General features: G+C 54.3%; 1 protein-coding gene across 10 annotated transcripts in view; it reads left to right on the top strand.

Annotated features, from left to right (window-relative positions):
- The window catches only part of RASA3 (RAS p21 protein activator 3), a 171054-nt gene extending 155300 nt beyond the window's left edge, over nt 1–15754 (top strand). For 8 of the 10 annotated variants that reach the window (XM_003832117.5, XM_034937080.3, XM_034937078.3 and 5 more), the window contains 3 exons: nt 3204–3307; nt 11890–12073; nt 14121–15754. In XM_003832117.5, the coding sequence (XP_003832165.1) occupies nt 3204–3307; nt 11890–12073; nt 14121–14196 (364 nt within the window). In that variant the 3' untranslated portion in view covers nt 14197–15754. Of the gene's footprint in view, nt 1–3203; nt 3308–4438; nt 6123–11889; nt 12074–14120 lie in introns of those variants that run through there. The other 2 variants (XM_063595996.1, XM_063595995.1) reach the window with 1 other exon arrangement.
- Nucleotides 15755–18632: the final 2878 nt, after the last annotated feature.

The following is an 18632-nucleotide window of genomic DNA, read 5'->3' as shown; positions in this document are numbered from 1 at the left end:
GGGACTCCCCAGGCCGTGGCCATCCTGCTTCTCTAGGAGGAGGCTGGGAGCAAGCCCCTCCCTGAAAGCTTCGTCTGGCCCAGGACACCCACCTTGATTCCACATGACGCAGCAGCCCATTGTCTTCCCGGCCCCCCATCAGCCGGGCGTCCCCATCAGCCGGGTCCCCCCATCAGCCGGGCCCCCCATCAGCCGGGTCCCCCATCAGCCAGGCCTCTGGCAGTTGCACAGAGGCTTGGGTCATATCTGCCGGTCCTAGGAGGAGGCCTGGGTGCCCGGCGGTCCCCCCTGGTTATGCTCCGTGAGATGCACCTCGCTGTTGTCGTGGCCACGTGATGCTCTCGCTAAGGGCCCTGCAGAGGATGAGCTGTGCTCCATGCTGGGCCACCGTTTAATCCTCCCACAGCCTCAGAACTGGGACCTTAGATCCTGCTGCGTGGACACAGAGGCTGAAGCTCAGGAAGAGGGCCTGGCTGCTGCTCAGGCATGCGTGGCCACCACCCCAGAATCCCCCAGGAGAGGCCAGCGCTCTCCCGTGTCCTCGCATCCCAGGACAGCGGGAAGCATTGCAGCCTGGCGAGGAGAGAAAACCTGGCTTGTCCCCACCCGCAGCCGACCGTGCAGGGAACACAGTCCCAGGAGGCTTCCTTCCAGGCCATTTCTTTCCATGAGAACACGTCTGCCAAGTTTGCTCACTGCCTTGGCAGATCTGTGGGTCCCAAGAGGCTCCAGCCGCTGAGGCCAGACAGCTCGGGAGCCTCCCCTATCCCGCACACCCACAGCCAGCCTCAGTTCTCCCAGCTCGGGGATGCTTTTTTAGTTTTATGTTTTTGAGACGGGATCTCGTTTGGTCACCCGGGCTGGAGTACAGTGGTGCAATCTCAGCTCACTGCAGCCTCGACCTCCTAGGCTCAAGCCATCCTCCCACCTCAGCCTCCCAGGTACCTGGGACTACAGGTGTGCTCCACCATTCCAGGCTAATTGTTTTAAGGTTTTTTGTAGAAACGGGGTTTCACCACGTTGCCCAGACTGGTCTCAAACTTCTGGGCTCAAGCAATCCTCCCACTTCACCCTCCCAAGTAGCTGGGATTACAGGCTGATGCCACCAGCCCAGCTCATTAAATTTTGGTTTTTTGTAGAGACGGGGTCTCACTATGTTGCCAGGTCTCACTGTGAGGGTCTCCCCATGTTGCCCAGGGTGGTGTTGCTCAAACTCCTGGGCTCAAGCGATCCTTCTGCCTCGGCCTCCCAAAGTGCTGGGATTACCCACATGAACCCCCTGACTGGCCAGGGATGTGTTTTAATGTTGGTCACTTCATCTTCTTTCTTCTTCTTTTTTTTAATGATAAATGCATTTCATTATTTATTTAGATGTTTAAGCTCTCACTGTGAAGTTTTTACAAGCTGTTGAAGACTGACAAATTATTTCTCACACAGAACTATAACCACCCATCCCCAGACAGCATAAATATATGGTTGAACATGAATAAATGACACCATTTTATCAATTACCTAATAAAACAAATGACCAAGTATCCAAATACTGAGCTACTCAGCTCAAAAGGCATATACAATATTGACGTCTGATCAGTTCATTAGCAGAAACCCACTTCTTTTTTTACAAGAGAAGTTGGGAAGAAAAGGGAAAAACTGTCACACTTCAAACAAAAATAAGTTGGAAACAATTTCTAATCAGTATGGAAAAAATTAGACATTTCAGAAATTTTATGATTTAAGAATTGTTTTAGCTATAATAAGCATTTCTGCCTTTTAAAAAGTATTTACTAAATTAAAGAGCATATTTCACACGTTCTGCACAAGGCAGCATTTTGCTAAAAATAACAGCCCCGCGCGTTCCTATCAGGCCCTCCCTGTTGGTTGCACCTGCGTGCAAATGTGAAATTAACCGTGAGGCCACTTTGTCTGAAACCATCAAAGACGTGCTTCTGTACAATGTAGATTTTCTTTTCTTTTTTTTTTTTTTTTAGACAGAGTCTCGCTCTGTTGCCCAGGCTGGAGTGCAGTGGTGTGATTTCGGCTCACTGCAACCTCCACCTTCCAGGTTCAAGCGATTCTCCTGCCTCAGCCTCCCAGGTAGCTGGGATTATAGGTGTGCACCACCACACCTGGCTAATTTTTGTATTTTTAGTAGAGACAGGGTCTCACCATGTTGGCCAGGATGGTCTTGAACTCCTGACTTCAGATGATCCACCTGCCTCGGCCTCCCAAAAGTGTGGGGACTACAGGTGTGAGCCACCACACCTGGCTTTGGAGGTTTTTCATAATAACACAAAGTAAGATTTATAAAAAGACATGAGTCCAGGCTCAGTGGCTCACGCCTGTAATCCTAGCACTTTGGGAGGTCGAGGCGGGTGGATCACCTGAGCTCAGGAGTTCAAGACCAGCCTGGCCAACATGGTGAAACCCCATCTCTACTAAAAATACAAAAATTAGCCGGCGTGGTGGTGTGCGCCTATAATCCCAGCTACTCGGGAGGCTGAGGCAAGAGAATCGCTTAAACTCAGAAAGCGTAGGTTTCAGTGAGCTGAGATCGTGCCACCGCGCGCCAGCCTGACGTGTGCTGGTGTGAACATAGGAGAAGCAGACATAGAATGAGCAGGGAAACAAGCACACAGCCTCCTTCCGTGTTTGAAATGACTGAAGGAATAAACCACATGAGGTCTGGAGTGTTCATAGTTCCTGGGAATTGAGTTCTGTATGATACTAAAAATGTACAAGTATTACATATTACACTGGGGATTTTAGCACCTAGTCTTCCTAAATTTCTTATGTATTGATAAGATTCTGGAGTAGGAATAGATTTAAACAAGACATAACTCAGTACTGCGTCATTTCAGGAAAGGTCAGTTAGTACAAATGATAAGCACATTTTAAATACTAAACAGCAAGGATCTTTTGCCACGTGTCCAAATAGGCCAATGGTAACTGAAGCAGAGGTTGCTAGTTAGTTCTGGTTTGCAGCCTGGTGACACTGCTGTCTGTGCTGCTGTGGACGCCGTCAGCCTTGCTCAGCAAGCCAACACACCGGCTGTGTACAGACAGACAGCAAATCGATCCTGTCAAATTTCACTTCCAACACAATCGTTGTCTTTCTTCAGTGACATTTTAAAAATGAATGTCATTATTAAAAGCATCGTTTAAATAAGCGTTTTTATCTTTCTGTTCTTGCTGTGTCTGGACAGCGGCCTCCCAGCCAACATCCAGCTGGACATTGATGGGGACCGTGAGACAGAGCGTATCTACTCCCTCTTCAACTTGTACATGAGCAAGCTGGAGAAGATGCAGGGTGAGTCTGCCCGGCACACAGATCTGTGCAGCAAGGGGATGGCTGGCGAGGCCCCGGCCGCAGGAGCATGCTGTGGGGTGAAAACCTGTGGTCTGAGCCTCTGGTGTAGTGTGGGCTACATGTAGTTGTCTTTGTAGCACGGATGGATGCGAAAAGCTTTTTGCAGGGTAGGCAGCTATTTGGGGGACAATTACCTGTATAATAGGTTCTATAGATAATTTTTAGATGGAATTTAACTTGTAACCTCTGTACTGCCAAGTTTCTTTAGAGGACCCTATTTTTTCATTCCTTTGTGTTTTCCAGAGGGATAAGTGCATGTGTGTGGACACGTATGGGAGTGTGCTTGCATGTGTGTGGACACACATATGAGATGTGTGCATATGTGTAGGCATGTGTGAGCATGTGAATGTGGACATGTGTGAGCATGCATGAATGTGTGGACATGACATGTATGAGCGTGGACATGTGAATGTGGACATGTGTGAGCATGTGTGAATGTGTGGACACGTGTGAGTGCATGAATGTGTGGATGTGTGTGAGCGTGTGTGAATGTGTGGACATGACATGTATGAGAGTGTGAATGTGTGGGTACATGTGTGAGCATGTGTGTGTGTGGACATGTGAGCATGCATGAATTTGTGCATGTGTGGAAACATGAGGGCACATGTGAGTATGCATGCATGTCTTTGGGCACATGTGTGAGCATGCATATATGTGGGTGCACACATGCCATCTAATTCTGTAAAGCAATTCAATGTCACAGATAATGATACTGCATATATATTTGAAACAGTGCCAGGCACACCGTGTGTTTCAAATCTATATGCAATATCATTATCTGTGACATTGAATTGCTTTACAGAATTGAAATAGCAATCCAGATAAGCCCAATTAGACCACATGGGGACAGTGGTTTGAGGTCTGTGATTCAGGAGAGGCAGAGACAAGAAGAGCCCACGGGGGCGAAGCAGCTGCGTTTGTTTCTATGCCAGTGTCTGGTAGAACTCAGATCTGCTCTTGGAGATCATATGACAGGGCCCTTGAGTCCCACTCAGAATGGAAATAGAGCGGAATGTGCCTGGAGTTATGCCTGTTAGATTTTCTTCTTTTCATTCCCCTGATTTAACCCAGAAGTGTCAAGTGTGCCTTGACCTGGAAACACATGAGTCCTGCCTGAGTGTCCGTGCAGCTGCCCATCTGTGAGCTTGGCCACGCCTGTTCTCCAGCCCCACATGCCCTGGGTGTCCGTGCAGCTGCCCATCTGTGAGCTTGGCCACGCCTGTTCTCCAGCCCCACGTGCCCTGGGTGTCCGCGCAGCTGCCCATCTGTGAGCTTGGCCACGCCTGTTCTCCAGCCCCACATGCTCTGAGTGTCCGCACAGCTGCCCATCTGTGAGCTTGGCCACGCCTGTTCTCCAGCCCCACATGCCCTGGGTGTCCACGCAGCTGCCCATCTGTGAGCTTGGCCACGCCTGTTCTCCAGCCCCACATGCCCTGAGTGTCCGCGCAGCTGCGCATCTGTGAGCTTGGCCACGCCTGTTCTCCAGCCCCACATGCCCTGAGTGTCCGCGCAGCTGCCCATCTGTGAGCTTGGCCACGCCTGTTCTCCAGCCCCACATGCCCTGAGTGTCCGTGCAGCTGCCCATCTGTGAACTTGGCCACGCCTGTTCTCCAGCCCCACATGCCCTGGGTGTACGTGGGTTCCAGGCCTACACTAACACACAGGCACATACACATGTATGCATAGCCATGTACACACATGTTCCCAGCAATACATGTGTGAAATGAACACACAGGTACATGTGTGTGCAGACAGGCAAGGCAACAATACCTGCACACACGTGCAGTTGAACACAACACGCTTACATGTGCAGGCCCATGTGCAGGCATGCACACACATGCGCAGACAACCACACATGTACACACTCATGGGCCACCACCCACCACAGCGTCTTCTCCCCCAGCAAGTGTGCCAGGTGCTGTCCCTGGGTCTGAGGTCCCTGGATACTGTGCAGATGGCACAAGGCCTCAGGGTGGCCAAGACAGTGGGTCTGGCATCAGCCAGCCTCTTCCCAGCCCTCTCATAGCAGGAACCGACACAGCAGAGGCCAGAGTCAGGGAGCCTCGGAGAGGATGAGGTCATCACACACAAGACCCAGGTTCTGAAAGATGCTGACCAGGCCCTCCATGGTCAGCTTGCTCCATGCACCACTATCCAACCTTGCTCAGCTCCTCCTAGGCCGTGCACCCCGCACCACAGCTCCAGCTCTTCCTCTGCTGGGAGCACCCTTGCGCATCAGGCTGGCAGACCCTGTTTACCTTGGAAATGTCTTCCCCCAGGCGCTTCCCAACCTCACCATCCCCATAGCCTGGTGTATTAGTTCTCATGTTGCTATAAAGAAAAGAAGATTGATTGACTCACAGTTCTGCAGGCTGTACAGGAAGCATGGTTGGGGAGGCCTCAGGAAACTTTCGATCATGGCGGGAGGGCAAAGAGGAAGGAAGGAGGCACCTCCTACATGCAGGAGCAAGAGAGAGAGATGGGGGTAGATGCCACACACGTCCAAACAACCAGACCTCGTGAGAACTCACTATCACGAGAATAGCAATGGGGAAGTCTGTCCCCATGATCCCCTCTCCTTCCTCCAGGCCCCTCCTCCAACACTAGGGATTACAGTCTGACCTGAGATTTGGGTGGGGACACAAATCCAAACCACATCACCTGGGCTCACCTGTGTCACCAAAGTCACAACCATCTCCCATCTCCTATGCAGTGACCTTCCTGGGCCTGGCACAGAGGAAGTGCCTAGCACCTGGATGGGTGTGCTGGACAGATGGCGGGGCAGGCAGCTGAGTGGGTGGGTAGATGGGTGGATGGACGGTTGGGTGAGAGATGGGTGGATGGAAGGATGGGTGAGTGACGGGTAGATGGATGGATGGATGGGTAGATGGGTGGATGGACAGATGGGTGAGTGATGGATGGATGGACAGGGTGAGTGATGAGAGGATGGACTGAGGGGTGAGTGATGGGTGGATAGACAGATGGATGAGTGATGGGTGGATGGAAGGATGGGTGAGTGATGGTGGATGGACGGATGGGTGAGTGATGGGTGGATGGAAGCATGGGTGAGTGATGGTGGATGGATGGATGGGTGAGTGATGGGTGGATGGACGGATGGGTGAGAGATGGGTGGATGGAAGGATGGGTGAGTGATAGTGGATGGACGGATGGGTGAGTGATGGGTGGATGGACAGATGGTGAGAGATGGGTGGATGGAAGGATGGGTGAGTGATGGGTGGATGAACAGATGGGTGAGTAATGGGTGGATGGACGGATGGGTGAGTGATGGGTGGATGGACCAAGTGGTGAGTGATGGGTGGATGGACAGATGGGTGAGAGATGGGTGGATGGAAGGATGGGTGAGTGATGGGTGGATGAACAGATGGGTGAGTAATGGGTGGATGGACGGATGGGTGAGTGATGGGTGGATGGACCAAGTGGTGAGTGATGGGTGGATGGACAGATGGGTGAGAGATGGGTGGATGGAAGGATGGGTGAGTGATGGGTGGATGAACAGATGGGTGAGTAATGGGTGGATGGACGGATGGGTGAGTGATGGGTGGATGGACCAAGTGGTGAGTGATGGGTGGATGGACAGATGGGTGAGAGATGGGTGGATGGATGGATGGGTAGATGGGTGGATGAACAGATGGGTGAGTGATGGGTGGAGGACAGGGTGAGTGATGAGAGGATTGACCGAGGGTTGAGTGATGGGTGGATGGACAGATGGGTGAGTGATGGTGATGGACAGATGGGTGAGTGATGGTGATGGACAGATGGGTGAGTGATGGGTGGACTGACAGATGGGTGAGTGATGGTGATGGACAGATGGGTGAGTGATGGGTGGACTGACAGATGGGTGAGTGATGGGTGGATGGGCTGATGGGTGAGTGATGGGTGGATGGACAGATGGGCGAGTGATGGGTGGATGGACAGATGGGTGAGTGATGGGCGAATGGACCAATGGGTGACTGATGGGTGGATGGAGCAATGGACGAGTGATGGGTGGATTAACAGATGGTTGAGTGATGGGTGGATGGACAGATGGGTGAGTGTTAGGTTCATGGACCAAAGGGTGAGTGATGGGTGGATGGATGGATGGGTGGGTGAGTGATGGGTGGATGGACAGATGGGTGACTGATGGGTGAATGGACCAATGGGTGACTGATGGGTGGATGGAGCAATGGATGAGTGATGGGTGGATTAACAGATGGTTGAGTGATGGGTGGAGGGACAGATGGGTGAGTGTTAGGTTCATGGACCAAGGGGTGAGTGATGGATGGACAGACTGAGCAGTGAGTGATGGGTGGATGGATGGATGGGTGAGTGATGGGTGGATGGATGGATGGGTGAGTAGTGGGTGGATGGACAGATGGGTGAGTGATGGATGGATGGACCAAGTGGTGAGTGATGGGTGGATGGACAGATGGGCAAGTGATGGATGGATGGACCAAGTGGTGAGTGATGGCTGGGTAGACAGATGGATGAGTCATGGGTGCATGGACAGATGGATGGGTAGATGGGTGGATGTACAGATGGGTGAGTGATGGGTGGATTTACAGATGGGTTAGTCATGGGTGGATGGATGGATGGGTGAGTGATGGGTGGGTGGACCGATGGATGAGTGATGGGTGGATGGATGGATGGGTGAGTGATGGGTGGATGGATAGATGGACGAGTGATGGGTAGATTGACAGATGGATGGGTAGATGGGTGGATGGACAGATGGGTGAGTCATGGGTGCATGGACAGATGGATGGGTAGATGGGTGGATGTACAGATGGGTAAGTGATGGGTGGATTTACAGATGGGTTAGTCATGGGTGGATGGACGGATGGGTGAGTGATGGGTGGATGGATGGATGGGTGAGTGATGGGTGGATGGACCAATGGGTAAGTGATGGGTGGATGGATAGATGGGCAAGTGATGGGTGGATTGACGGATGGGTAGATGGGTGGATGGACACATGGGTGAGTGATGGGTGGATGGACAGAGTGAGTGATGGGTGGATTGACAGATGGGTTAGTCATGAGTGGATGGACGGATGGGTAAGTGATGGGTGGATGGACCGATGGATGAATGATGGGTGGATGAATAGATGGGCGAGTGATGGGTGGATTGACAGATGGGTGAGTGATGGGTGGATGGATAGGGTGAGTGATGGGTGGATTGACGGATGAGTGATGGGTAGATGGATAGGGTGAGTGATGGGTAGGTGGACAGATGGGTGAGTGATGGATGGATGGATAGGGTGAGTGATGGGTGGATGGACCGATGGACGAGTGATGGGTGGATTGACAGATGGGTGAGTGATGGGTGGATGGGCAGATGGGTGAGTGATGGGTGGATGGACCGATGGACGAGTGATGGGTAGATTGACAGATGGGTGAATGATGAGTGGATGGACAGATGGGTGAGTGATGGGTGGATGGACAGATGGGTGAGTGTTGAGTTCATGGACAAAGGGGTGAGTGATGGGTGGATTGACAGATGGGTGAGCGATGAGTGGGTGGACAGATGGGTGAGTGATGGGTAGGTGGACGGATGGGTGAGTAATGGGTGGATGGATAGGGTGAGTGATGGGTGGATGGACCTATGGACGAGTGATGGGTGGATTGACAGATGGGTGATGATGAGTGGATGGACGGATGGGTGAGTGATGGGTGGATGGACAGATGGGTGAGTGTTGAGTTCATGGACAAAGGGGTGAGTGATGGGTGGATTGACATATGGGTGAGTGATGAATGGGTGGACGGATGGGTGAGTGATGGGTAGGTGGACGGATGGGTGAGTGATGGGTGGATGGATAGGGTGGATGGACCGATGGACGAGTGATGGGTGGATTGACAGATGGGTGAGTGATGAGTGGGTGGATGGATGGGTGAGTGATGGGTAGGTGGACAGATGGGTGAGTGATGGGTGGTTGGATAGGGTGAGTGATGGGTGGGTGGACCGATGGACGAGTGATGGGTGGATTGACAGATGGGTGGGTGATGGGTGGATGGACAGATGGGTGAGTGATGGGTAGGTGGACGGATGGGTGAGTAATGGGTGGATGGACCAACGGATGAGTGATGGATGGATGGACCAAGGGATGAGTGATGGGTGGATGGACAGATGGGTGAGTAATGGATGGATGGACGGGTGGGTGAGTGATGGATGGAAAGATGGGTGAGTGATGGATGGACTGAGGGGTGAGTGATGGGTGGATGGACCGAGGAGTGAGTGATGATGGGTGGATCGACAGATGGGTGAGTCATGGGTGGATGGATGGATGGGTGAGTGATGGGTGGAGGGACAGATGGGTGAGTAATGGGTAGATAGACAGATGGGTGGATGGACGGATGGGTGAGTGATGGCTGGGTGGACAGATTCCTTATTGTGATTTTTTTTCTAGTTATTGCCAGTTTTATTTTTTAATCAATATTCCAGCTGAGAATTTTGCATCTGATACATGGTCCATGGACTCCTTCTGGGTGAGAGTGGCATTCTGATGGCCCTACCCGCTTCAGGGTCCTTCTTCCCTCGTCTTGAAGAATGGCACATGTTCACAGCTGAATAGCTCTATGGCCTGGCTTGTAGGGCTTAAGACACCGCAGCCTGCCTTCATTTCATCCTGTTTTCTCTGTTTCCTGGTTTCTTCTGGCAGTGCCTCTGCTGGTGCGGTTCCTTCTCTGCTCCCGGCTGTTGCTGAGATGGTTGGTCAAGTCCAAGGCTCAGCCCCACACTTGTCTCCTTATCAGATAGCCACACAGCCACTTGCTTAATGGTCTCTTCCAAACATGCTGTCTCATTTTTTTTGAGATATGGGTAGGCTGGAATTTTAATTCTCAAATCTTTGAACTTAACCAGCCTTTGAGTTCTGGTTCCTTTTTGCTCAACAATTCCACCTTCAAATCATCTCTCTTCCCCCATTTTGCTGTCAGCGGTTAGGAGGAACCAAGCCGCTCCCACAGCATTTTGCTTAGAAATCTCCTCAATTACGTGTCTGATGTCATCACTCGCGAGTTCCACCCTCCCAGAACACGAGGGCATGAACACAGGTCCACTTTGTCACGAGGATGGCTTTTTCTCCACGGTCCAGTAGCATGGCCGTCCTTTCTGTCTGAGATGTTGTTAGAACAGCCTTGCCACCCATGCTCATGCCACCATTCTGTTCAGGGGTACTTAGATACCCCCTAAGACAGGGCTTCTCTGCAGCTCTCCTCTCCCGAGCCCCCAGCATTGTCCTTCAAGGGCATTCACGGCAGCCATGCCTTTTCCACTCTGCACCCCCAAACCCCTTCAGCCTTCGCCCAGCACCCAGTTCCAAAGCCAGTCCACATTTGAAGGTACTTGTTACAGCAGCAGCCACTTCTCAGTACCAAGTTCTTGGTGAGTTTGGGCTGCCGTAAAAATTGTACCATAGGCTGGGTGGTTACAGACAGCAGGAATTCACTTCCCAGAGTGAAGGCCTGAGAAGCTTGAGATCGGGGCGTAGCAGCGCTGGTTTAACTGCGGGCCCTCTTCTGGGCTACAGCCCGCCAGTGTCTCATTGTGTCCTCACATGTGGAAGAGGCAAGCCAGCTTCCTTGGTGTCTTCTATAGGGACGCCCATCCCCTGCACAAGGGTTCCACCCTCACACCTTGTCACCTCCCAAAGGCCTCATCTCCTGATGCCATCCCTTGAGAGTTAGGATTTCAACCCACAGATTTGGGGGCACAAACATTCATTCCATCCAGATGGGCACAGCTGCAGGGCGTCGGTGCTGGCTCCGGGAGTGCGTGCCCAGGCGCTGTGAGCAGTGAGGCAGAGACGTGTGCCTGGTTCAGGTGTTTGGACTCAGGTGGCACAGGGCCCTGCTCTGGCTCAAGGGTTCCATGGCTGTCCACTGGGGGCGAGGCCCCAGAATGGCTTTCAGCAGGAGTGATGTGGTCCGATTAGGAAGGTGGCCCCGGTGCGCAGGTGGGGTCCGGGGCAGTGGTCTTTAGAAGCTGTGGCACAGACTGGTGTCCGCCCTTTGCTCGGCCAGCCCTGGGCCAGGCCTGTCCTGGCTGGACGTGCTCAGTGGCAGCTGGGTGTGAGATGTGCTGAACCCCATCGTGCTCACCCCCTCAGCTGACTCTTCAGGGCTGCCCCAGGGCCCATGAGCCAGCCCAGCGTCCAGCTGCAGGTGTCTTCCCTCCTGGTTCTGGCTGGGCAGGCTGGTGGGGCGTGCAGAGCTGGGCACATCCCCCTGTGAGAATGGCTGATTGGTGACAAGGCTGGGAGCTGGGGGCAGCAGAGCCCTCAGAGGTGAATGAGGTTGCTCAGCATCCAGCTCCCAATGGGCTTTCCCTGGGCTCAGTGTGGGCACAACTCACCTACCTGCGGGAATGGTTTCTATCTCCGTCTGCGTTTACGAGTGATGGTCAGCCCTTTCTGGAGGAGCTTGCGTTGGAAGGATGTGTGCCATGGGTGGAGCCTGCAGCGACGCAGCTGTGTGGAGACGGGGCCGGTGGCCTGGGCTCCTGCCCTGCGCTGACCCCTCCGCCCTCCACAGAGGCCTGTGGGAGCAAATCTGTGTATGACGGCCCGGAGCAGGAGGAGTATTCGACGTTCGTCATTGACGACCCCCAGGAGACCTACAAGACGCTAAAGCAAGTCATCACTGGGGTTGGGGCTTTGGAGCAGGAGCACGCCCAGTATAAGAGGGACAAGTTCAAGAAGACGAAATATGGAAGCCAGTGAGTGCCACTCCCGTGCCTGCCCTGGACGGCCAGTGTAGTGGGCGGGAGATTGCAGTGGGGGTGGGGCTGCAGGGAACTCCCGGGTGGGGCCGCCTGTGCTCAGGTGTCCACCGGGGAGGAGAGTCCCACTTGCACCGGGCTGGCACCTGGCGGTGGTCAGTGGACGTGGCCCGGCGCTGCTGGTCCCTCCTTCAGAGCAGGTGCTGCCTTTGCTCTCCAGGCCCCCAGCCAGCATCCGGGGTGCCTCCCTGGCCTGCTGCCTCCCAGCCTCTCTGCTATGCTGGTGTCACGTGCTCTGGCAGTCTCTAGGCCCAGGTCTTGTTCTGCCTTGGTTGAGTGGCACACCCTCTGCCATCTCTCCAGGCCACCCATGGTGCCTGGGAGCAGGGCCAGCTCTGGACGAAACCCACTCTTGTCTCATGAGGCAGGTGTGGCGAGGTTGAGTACGTTCAGCCTAGTCACCAGCTGCAGGCTAGGTGGCGCTTAGCTAAGCTCCACTCCCCCTCACTCCATGGAACAGAGGGTTGTAAGACCCTCATGAGTTGCTGGAAGATTGACTTAAACTATGTAAAGTGCTAGCCTGGCTCTCAGCCTGGAGTGAGCAGATGTGTCTGTGTCACTCTCTCCATCCAGTGGGTACCCAGGTCCACCATGGCAGAAGCCACCACACGGGCTTGTTCAGGGGCGGGTAAGCCCTAGAGCCCTGTGTAGCTGTACAGCCTCCTCCTCACTTCCATCCTCCTGCTCACTCCTCTCTTTGGTCCTCCCTCCCTTCGATCCTCCCTGTCTCCTCCTCCACCCTTCTCCTTCTCCCTCCTTCCCTTCCTTCCTTCTTAACCCCTCCTTCCTTCTACCATGCGGGTCTGGTCTGGGAAGGGCAGTGGTGAGGCTCCAGGAGAGTGACAGGTCCCTGTGGCCCGGACTTGGACCGAGTTGCTCAGGGGACTGAGCCTGCAACACCTCCTGAGTGCTGTGACTTCACCTCTGACATCATCATATCAGATGCCTCTCGACACCCTTCTAGGGAGACAGCCCCATTTGCCTTCCAAATATGTTGGCTCGTTGATATCAGCAGGTCCATCAACCTCATGGCCAAAAGCCAGCAGGTTGAAAATGCGCGAAGCATGATGCTGTTGTAGTAGAAGGTGCACACGAGGCACACATGGTACAAGATGCACACACATGGCAGGAGGTGCACACACATGGGTGGAGGTGCACACGTGGGAGGAGGTGAACACACGTGGGAGGAGGTGGTGCACACATGTGGGAGGAGGCACACACACGGAGGAGGCGCACACACATGGCAGGAGGTGAACACACGTGGGAGGAGGTGCACACGTGGGAGGAGGCACACACACGGAGGTGCACACACATGGCAGGAGGTGCACACACGTGGGAGGAGGTGCACACGTGGGAGGAGGTGGTGCACACGTGGGAGGAGGTACACACGGAGGAGGTGCACACACGGAGGGGTGCACACACGGGAGGAGGTACACGTGGAAGGAGGTGCACACACATGGGAGGAGATGCACACATGGAGGTGGTAGGCACGTGGGCGGAGGTGCACACACGTGGAGGTAGTGGACACACATGGCAGGAGGTGCACACACATGGTATGAGGGAGGTGTGCATGTGGGGAGGAGATGCGCACGCCTGCTGAGTGTCCCAGCACTGGGACAGATCTGTGTCCCTGGAGCTCATGCTCCCCACACATGAGCACACTCTTTGCAGTGCAGATGTGCACATTCTGCACACGTGCCATACACTCTACATATTCCACATCTGCACATGTATATGCGCTACACACGTGCCACAGGGAGAGCACATGTGCACAGGTACTTGCATGCCTGACCCACCTGTGCACACACATCAGAGTCACTGTGGGTGCTTCCGGGGGCACTGTGGTTCCTTTGGCTCCTCTATTTTTTGTGTGGATTGCAGTGTGAGTGTGTCACATTTAGGAACAGGAAAAGCTCCCGCAGCCACGGGTGAGCACCAGGCAACGGGGTCTGTGCCTCATTCCCTCTCCCATCCCCCTTTTCAGGGAGCACCCCATCGGAGACAAGAGCTTCCAGAACTACATCCGGCAGCAGTCCGAGACCTCCACTCATTCCATTTAAAGTCTGTGGGACGCACCCAGTGGCGCCAGCAACCTGCCCATGCAAAGCCGCAGCCTTTGGGAGGGAGAAGAGAAGGAAGAGCGCAGAGCCGGCAAAGTGAGATGCACGCCGTCCCGGCCCATAGACAAGTGGCGCTGGGGTTTCCCTCTCCCAGAACCGCTGCCACCACCGCCACGCCCTCCGCAGAAAGCCCACCTGGCCTTGTGGAACGTGTCGTCCTTTGATTCTGTGCTTTTTGCTCCTTGTTTGTGGGGATCTGGGGATCAGCTGAAGGATCAGGAAGTGTGGGCTGTGCCCTAGCCACATCACAGCCAGCCTCAGGGAGCCACGGCCCGTCTAGTCGACTGTGACATGCACCTCCAGCCGTGTGTGCGTCAGTCTCGTGCACGTCTGTCTTGCGTGCACGGTGCGTGTGACACTGGGCTCTGTGGCTCTGTGCCCGGGAGGCCTGCTGGCCCTGCCTTGGCTTTCGGCTTCATCACATTGGGAGGTTCAGAGCATTACTCTCCCACTGTGCCTGCCATCCAGGCAGCCTTGGGAGGCGGCCTCCCTGTTCCACTTTCGAGATTCGTTTGATTCCTGGCTGAGGGGTCAGTTTTATGGCTGGGAGGTGCAGAACTACACAGAAGTCCCAGTCTGAGGATGTCCTTGGTGCTTGGGGGATACGGGTTCTGTCCACAGAGTCCCTTGGAGGGAAAGGTGTGGGCTCCAGCTTCTCCAGGCGTCTGCGGAGCCCACAGTTGAAGCCCACATCGTTTTGCTGTTGAATGGGGTTTAAAATCAGAATTAACATTTGCCACCCCCCGTGGAAGTTTGAAGATTTTAAAAATAGAAATGTACATTTTTCAAGCTGTTTTTCTTTATGTTTTTGAAGGACCATTTTTAATTAGCTCTTTGATACAAAGTAACTCAGAACGTCAAAACCTATACCCACTAAAGGGAAGGCTGCCGGGAAGGCAAATGGAACAGGAATGGAGCCTGTCTCAGGAAGGCCAGCTGCAGGTCCTCCAGAAAATCAAAGAAGGGAAGAAACTCTGAGTTTGAGGTACAGGGGCTTCGGGGTGCAGACGTCCCTCCAGGGCCCATGGTCAGTATTGCACCTGTGTTATGAACCCCCAGATGCTGTGCAGGGCAGGGGCGGGGGCTGCTGTTTTATTGGGGAGGGGAGATCCTAAAAATGGGGTCCAGGCAGACCCCTCCAGACCTCACACTGCCGAGGAGGCCTTTCCCAAAGGGCGTCCTCCCGGGATGCAGACGGCAGGTGTGTGGGAAGCGCCGTTTAAATACACAGCACGACGTATCCTTGTACCGACTGCTCCTGGTTCTTGTTTGAAAATACTGTAGTTCAGGCTCTTGATCTAGATGGCAGATAGGAACTTTCTTGTCACAAAAATACTGGAGGAAAATGTTGTAAAAATAGACTTTTGGACACACAGCTGTTGGGGCTGCACTGAGCTGCAATTTTTAACATGGATTTATAACTTAATGTTTCTGTTTATAAAATACTAATGATTTGCAATGTATTTTACTGGCCAATTAAAACAGATGTTTTATTCTTTCTGAGGACTGGCTTGGTTTTCCAGTGGTACCCACTGGGAATTGCACATGTGGGCATTAGGGGTGGGGGGTACAGGGAGGAGGGTGGCACCTGGGGAGCAGGATGACATTGCTGATGCCAAGTGACGTCCCTGGTGATGGGTGATGCTGCTCTGACAGGTGGCACTGCCCTGATGACAGGTCACATTGCTGATGCCAAGTGACATCTCTGGTGACAGGCAGCGCTGCTCTGACAGGTGACATCGCTGGTGACAGTTGACGCCTCGTGATGGGCAGCGCTGCTCTGACAGGTGGCACCGCCCTGATGACAGGTGACATCACTGGTGACAGTTGACATCTTTGGTGATGGGCAGCGCTGCTCTGACAGTGGCATTCACCTGTGGTGCCTCGGGTGAGAGTCCGGCCCTGTGATACCCTCAGGAAAGGTGTAGGTCACACAGTGCTAAGGGCTGAGTGCTGCCCAGGGCCATGAGGTGCGGCTGGAAATGGTGTCCACTCAAGGAGTGCTGGGCAGACAGACCACCACGTGCTGCCATCTCCGGGAATGCGGAGGGTGAGGCCACTTGGAGGCCCTGGGAGAAGAGAACGGACTGTGCCTCCAGGCAGGTGGCTGCTGTCCCTCCAGGCAGGAGAGGGTTAAGGGGGGCTCTGGGTGAAGACTCCATGATATGTTGCCTCATTTTTTTATTCCTTTCCTTGCTCCATTTGAATTCCTCTTTTTTGGTAATTCTATTGTGAGTCAGCTCTGGTATGAGAAAAATGAGGAGGTGTGGCTTTGGGGACACCAACCCAGGCCTTTCTCCCAGGGAAGGGTGAGGCTTGGTTCAGCCTGGCTGGCCTCCTTAGTCCATGCTGAGGTGTGGGGTCTGCCCCAGTCCAGGAGTGGCTGTGGGTGGTGGACAAACCCTTGCAGGTGGGGGCATCCTCCCCGGGAGGCCAGCCCGTCCTCCTGGAGCCACACTTCCCGGCAGGGCTTCAGGCAGTGTCGGGAGCCAGGGGGCTCCGTTCACACTCTGGGCACAGCTGTGCTGGGGTCAGCCCAGGAGGGCCAAGGTCAGCCCCTCCAAGAGGAAGTAGAACGGCAAGGAGGACGAGGCCCCAGGGAACGTGGAGAATGGAAGCCCCTTCTGGAACAGCCAGGAGAGTCCTGCAGGGCAGTGGGAGGTGGGAGTGTATGGGGGCCGGAAGCCCCTGCGCGTCTCGCACTGATATGGTTCGGCTGTGTCCCCACCCAAACCTCATCTTCAGTTGCAGCTCCCATAATTCCCATGTGTGGTGGGTGGGACCCAGTGGGAGGTGATTGAATCTGTGTGGTGGGAGGTGATTGAATCTGTGTGGTGGGCAGGACTTGGTGGGAGGTGATTGAATCTGTGTTGTGGGCGGGACCCGGTGGGAGGTGATTGAATCTGTGTGGTGGGCGGGACCCAGTGGGAGGTGATTGAATCTGTGTGGTGGGCAGGACCCGGTGGGAGGTGATTGAATCTGTGTGGTGGGAGGTGATTGAATCTGTGTGGTGGGTGGTGATTGAATGTGTGTGGTAGGAGGTGATTGAATCTGTGTGATGGGAGGTGATTGAATCTGTGTGGTGGGCAGGACCCAGTGGGAGGTGATTGAATCTGTGTGGTGGGAGGTGATTGAATCTGTGTGGTGGGCGGGACCCGGTGGGAGGTGATTGAATCTGTGTGGTGGGCGGGACTTGGTGGGAGGTGATTGAATCATGGGGCGGTTCCCCCATACTGTTCTCGTGGTCGTGAATAAGTCCCACGAGATCTGATGTGAAAGTTTTATGAGGGTTTCTCCTTTTGCTTGGCCTCATTCTCTCCTGCTGCTGCCATGTAAGACGTGCCTTTCACCTTCCACCATGATCGCAGGGCCTCCCCAGCCACATGTGGAACTGAATCCATTCAACCTCTTCTTTATAAATTACCCAGTCTCAGGTATGTCTTTATCAGCAGCATGGAAACTGTCTAATACACCCACCAAGAGACTGCAGGTGGCTTTGTGGAGACCCCAGTGACGCCCATTTGCCCTTGTTGCTCCAGACGACCCAGCACTTGTTGGAGAGAGACAGCGGCCTCCTCTCCCATCCTGGCAGCATCCGCGGGGCTCCCGACATCAGAGTGTCCAAAGCAGGTGCCTCTGAGGAACCGTCCCAGGAGGCCAGGCAGTGCCAGAGCGTGTGTGAGGCCAAGGCCCCCACCCTGCACCCACCACTTGCCCAGAGAGCTGAGGCCTCCTGGGTGCTGAGAGGCTGTGGGCTCTTCAAAAGAAGAGATCAGAAGGAGGGGAGCCTGCAGCCTGGGGGTCACACCTGCTTCCTGGCTGAGGAGCCCCGGGTGCAGGAAGCGGGTCCTGGGGGTGGGGGGGGGTGCGCCGGCTCGCGAGGTGCCTGTAAAGGGGCAGAAGGGGCCGCCCAAATAAGCCACACTGTTGTAAGGGTTGTTTTGAGCTGAAACAGCCATCCACAAGGATAAGAACGCTGCTTTCTTCTGGCTCTGGAGAGCGTCTTCCCCGTGGGGTGTTACCTCCTCTTTCGGGAGGGAAAGGCCATTCCCGGCCACACAGACCGTGCTGGAGTGCGTGTGCCTTTCTCCAGCTCATCTGCTGATTTTAATTATCAGGCCCGACCAAAAACCCCAAGAGGTAAAATGTCGCCTCCCCACCCACCGTGGTCTGGAGGCTGGAGGAGACGGCGCGCCGGGGATTTTCTGTTCGGCTCAGTACAGGCTGAACTCTGTCCCAGCAAATCCTCATGCTGGAGCTGTGACCCCGTGACCCTCAGGACCTCAGGGTGTGGCTGCACTTGGGCGTGGAGCTGTAGAGATTGTCAAGGTAAAGCGAGGCCCTGACCCAGTGTGACCAGCGTCCTCATGAGAAGG

This window comes from Pan paniscus, chromosome 14, assembly GCF_029289425.2.
Source record: "Pan paniscus chromosome 14, NHGRI_mPanPan1-v2.0_pri, whole genome shotgun sequence".
NCBI classification, from domain to species: Eukaryota; Metazoa; Chordata; class Mammalia; order Primates; family Hominidae; genus Pan; species Pan paniscus.
The sequence above is the reverse complement of the archived record's forward strand: the minus strand, read 5'-3'. Positions and strand labels throughout refer to the sequence as shown.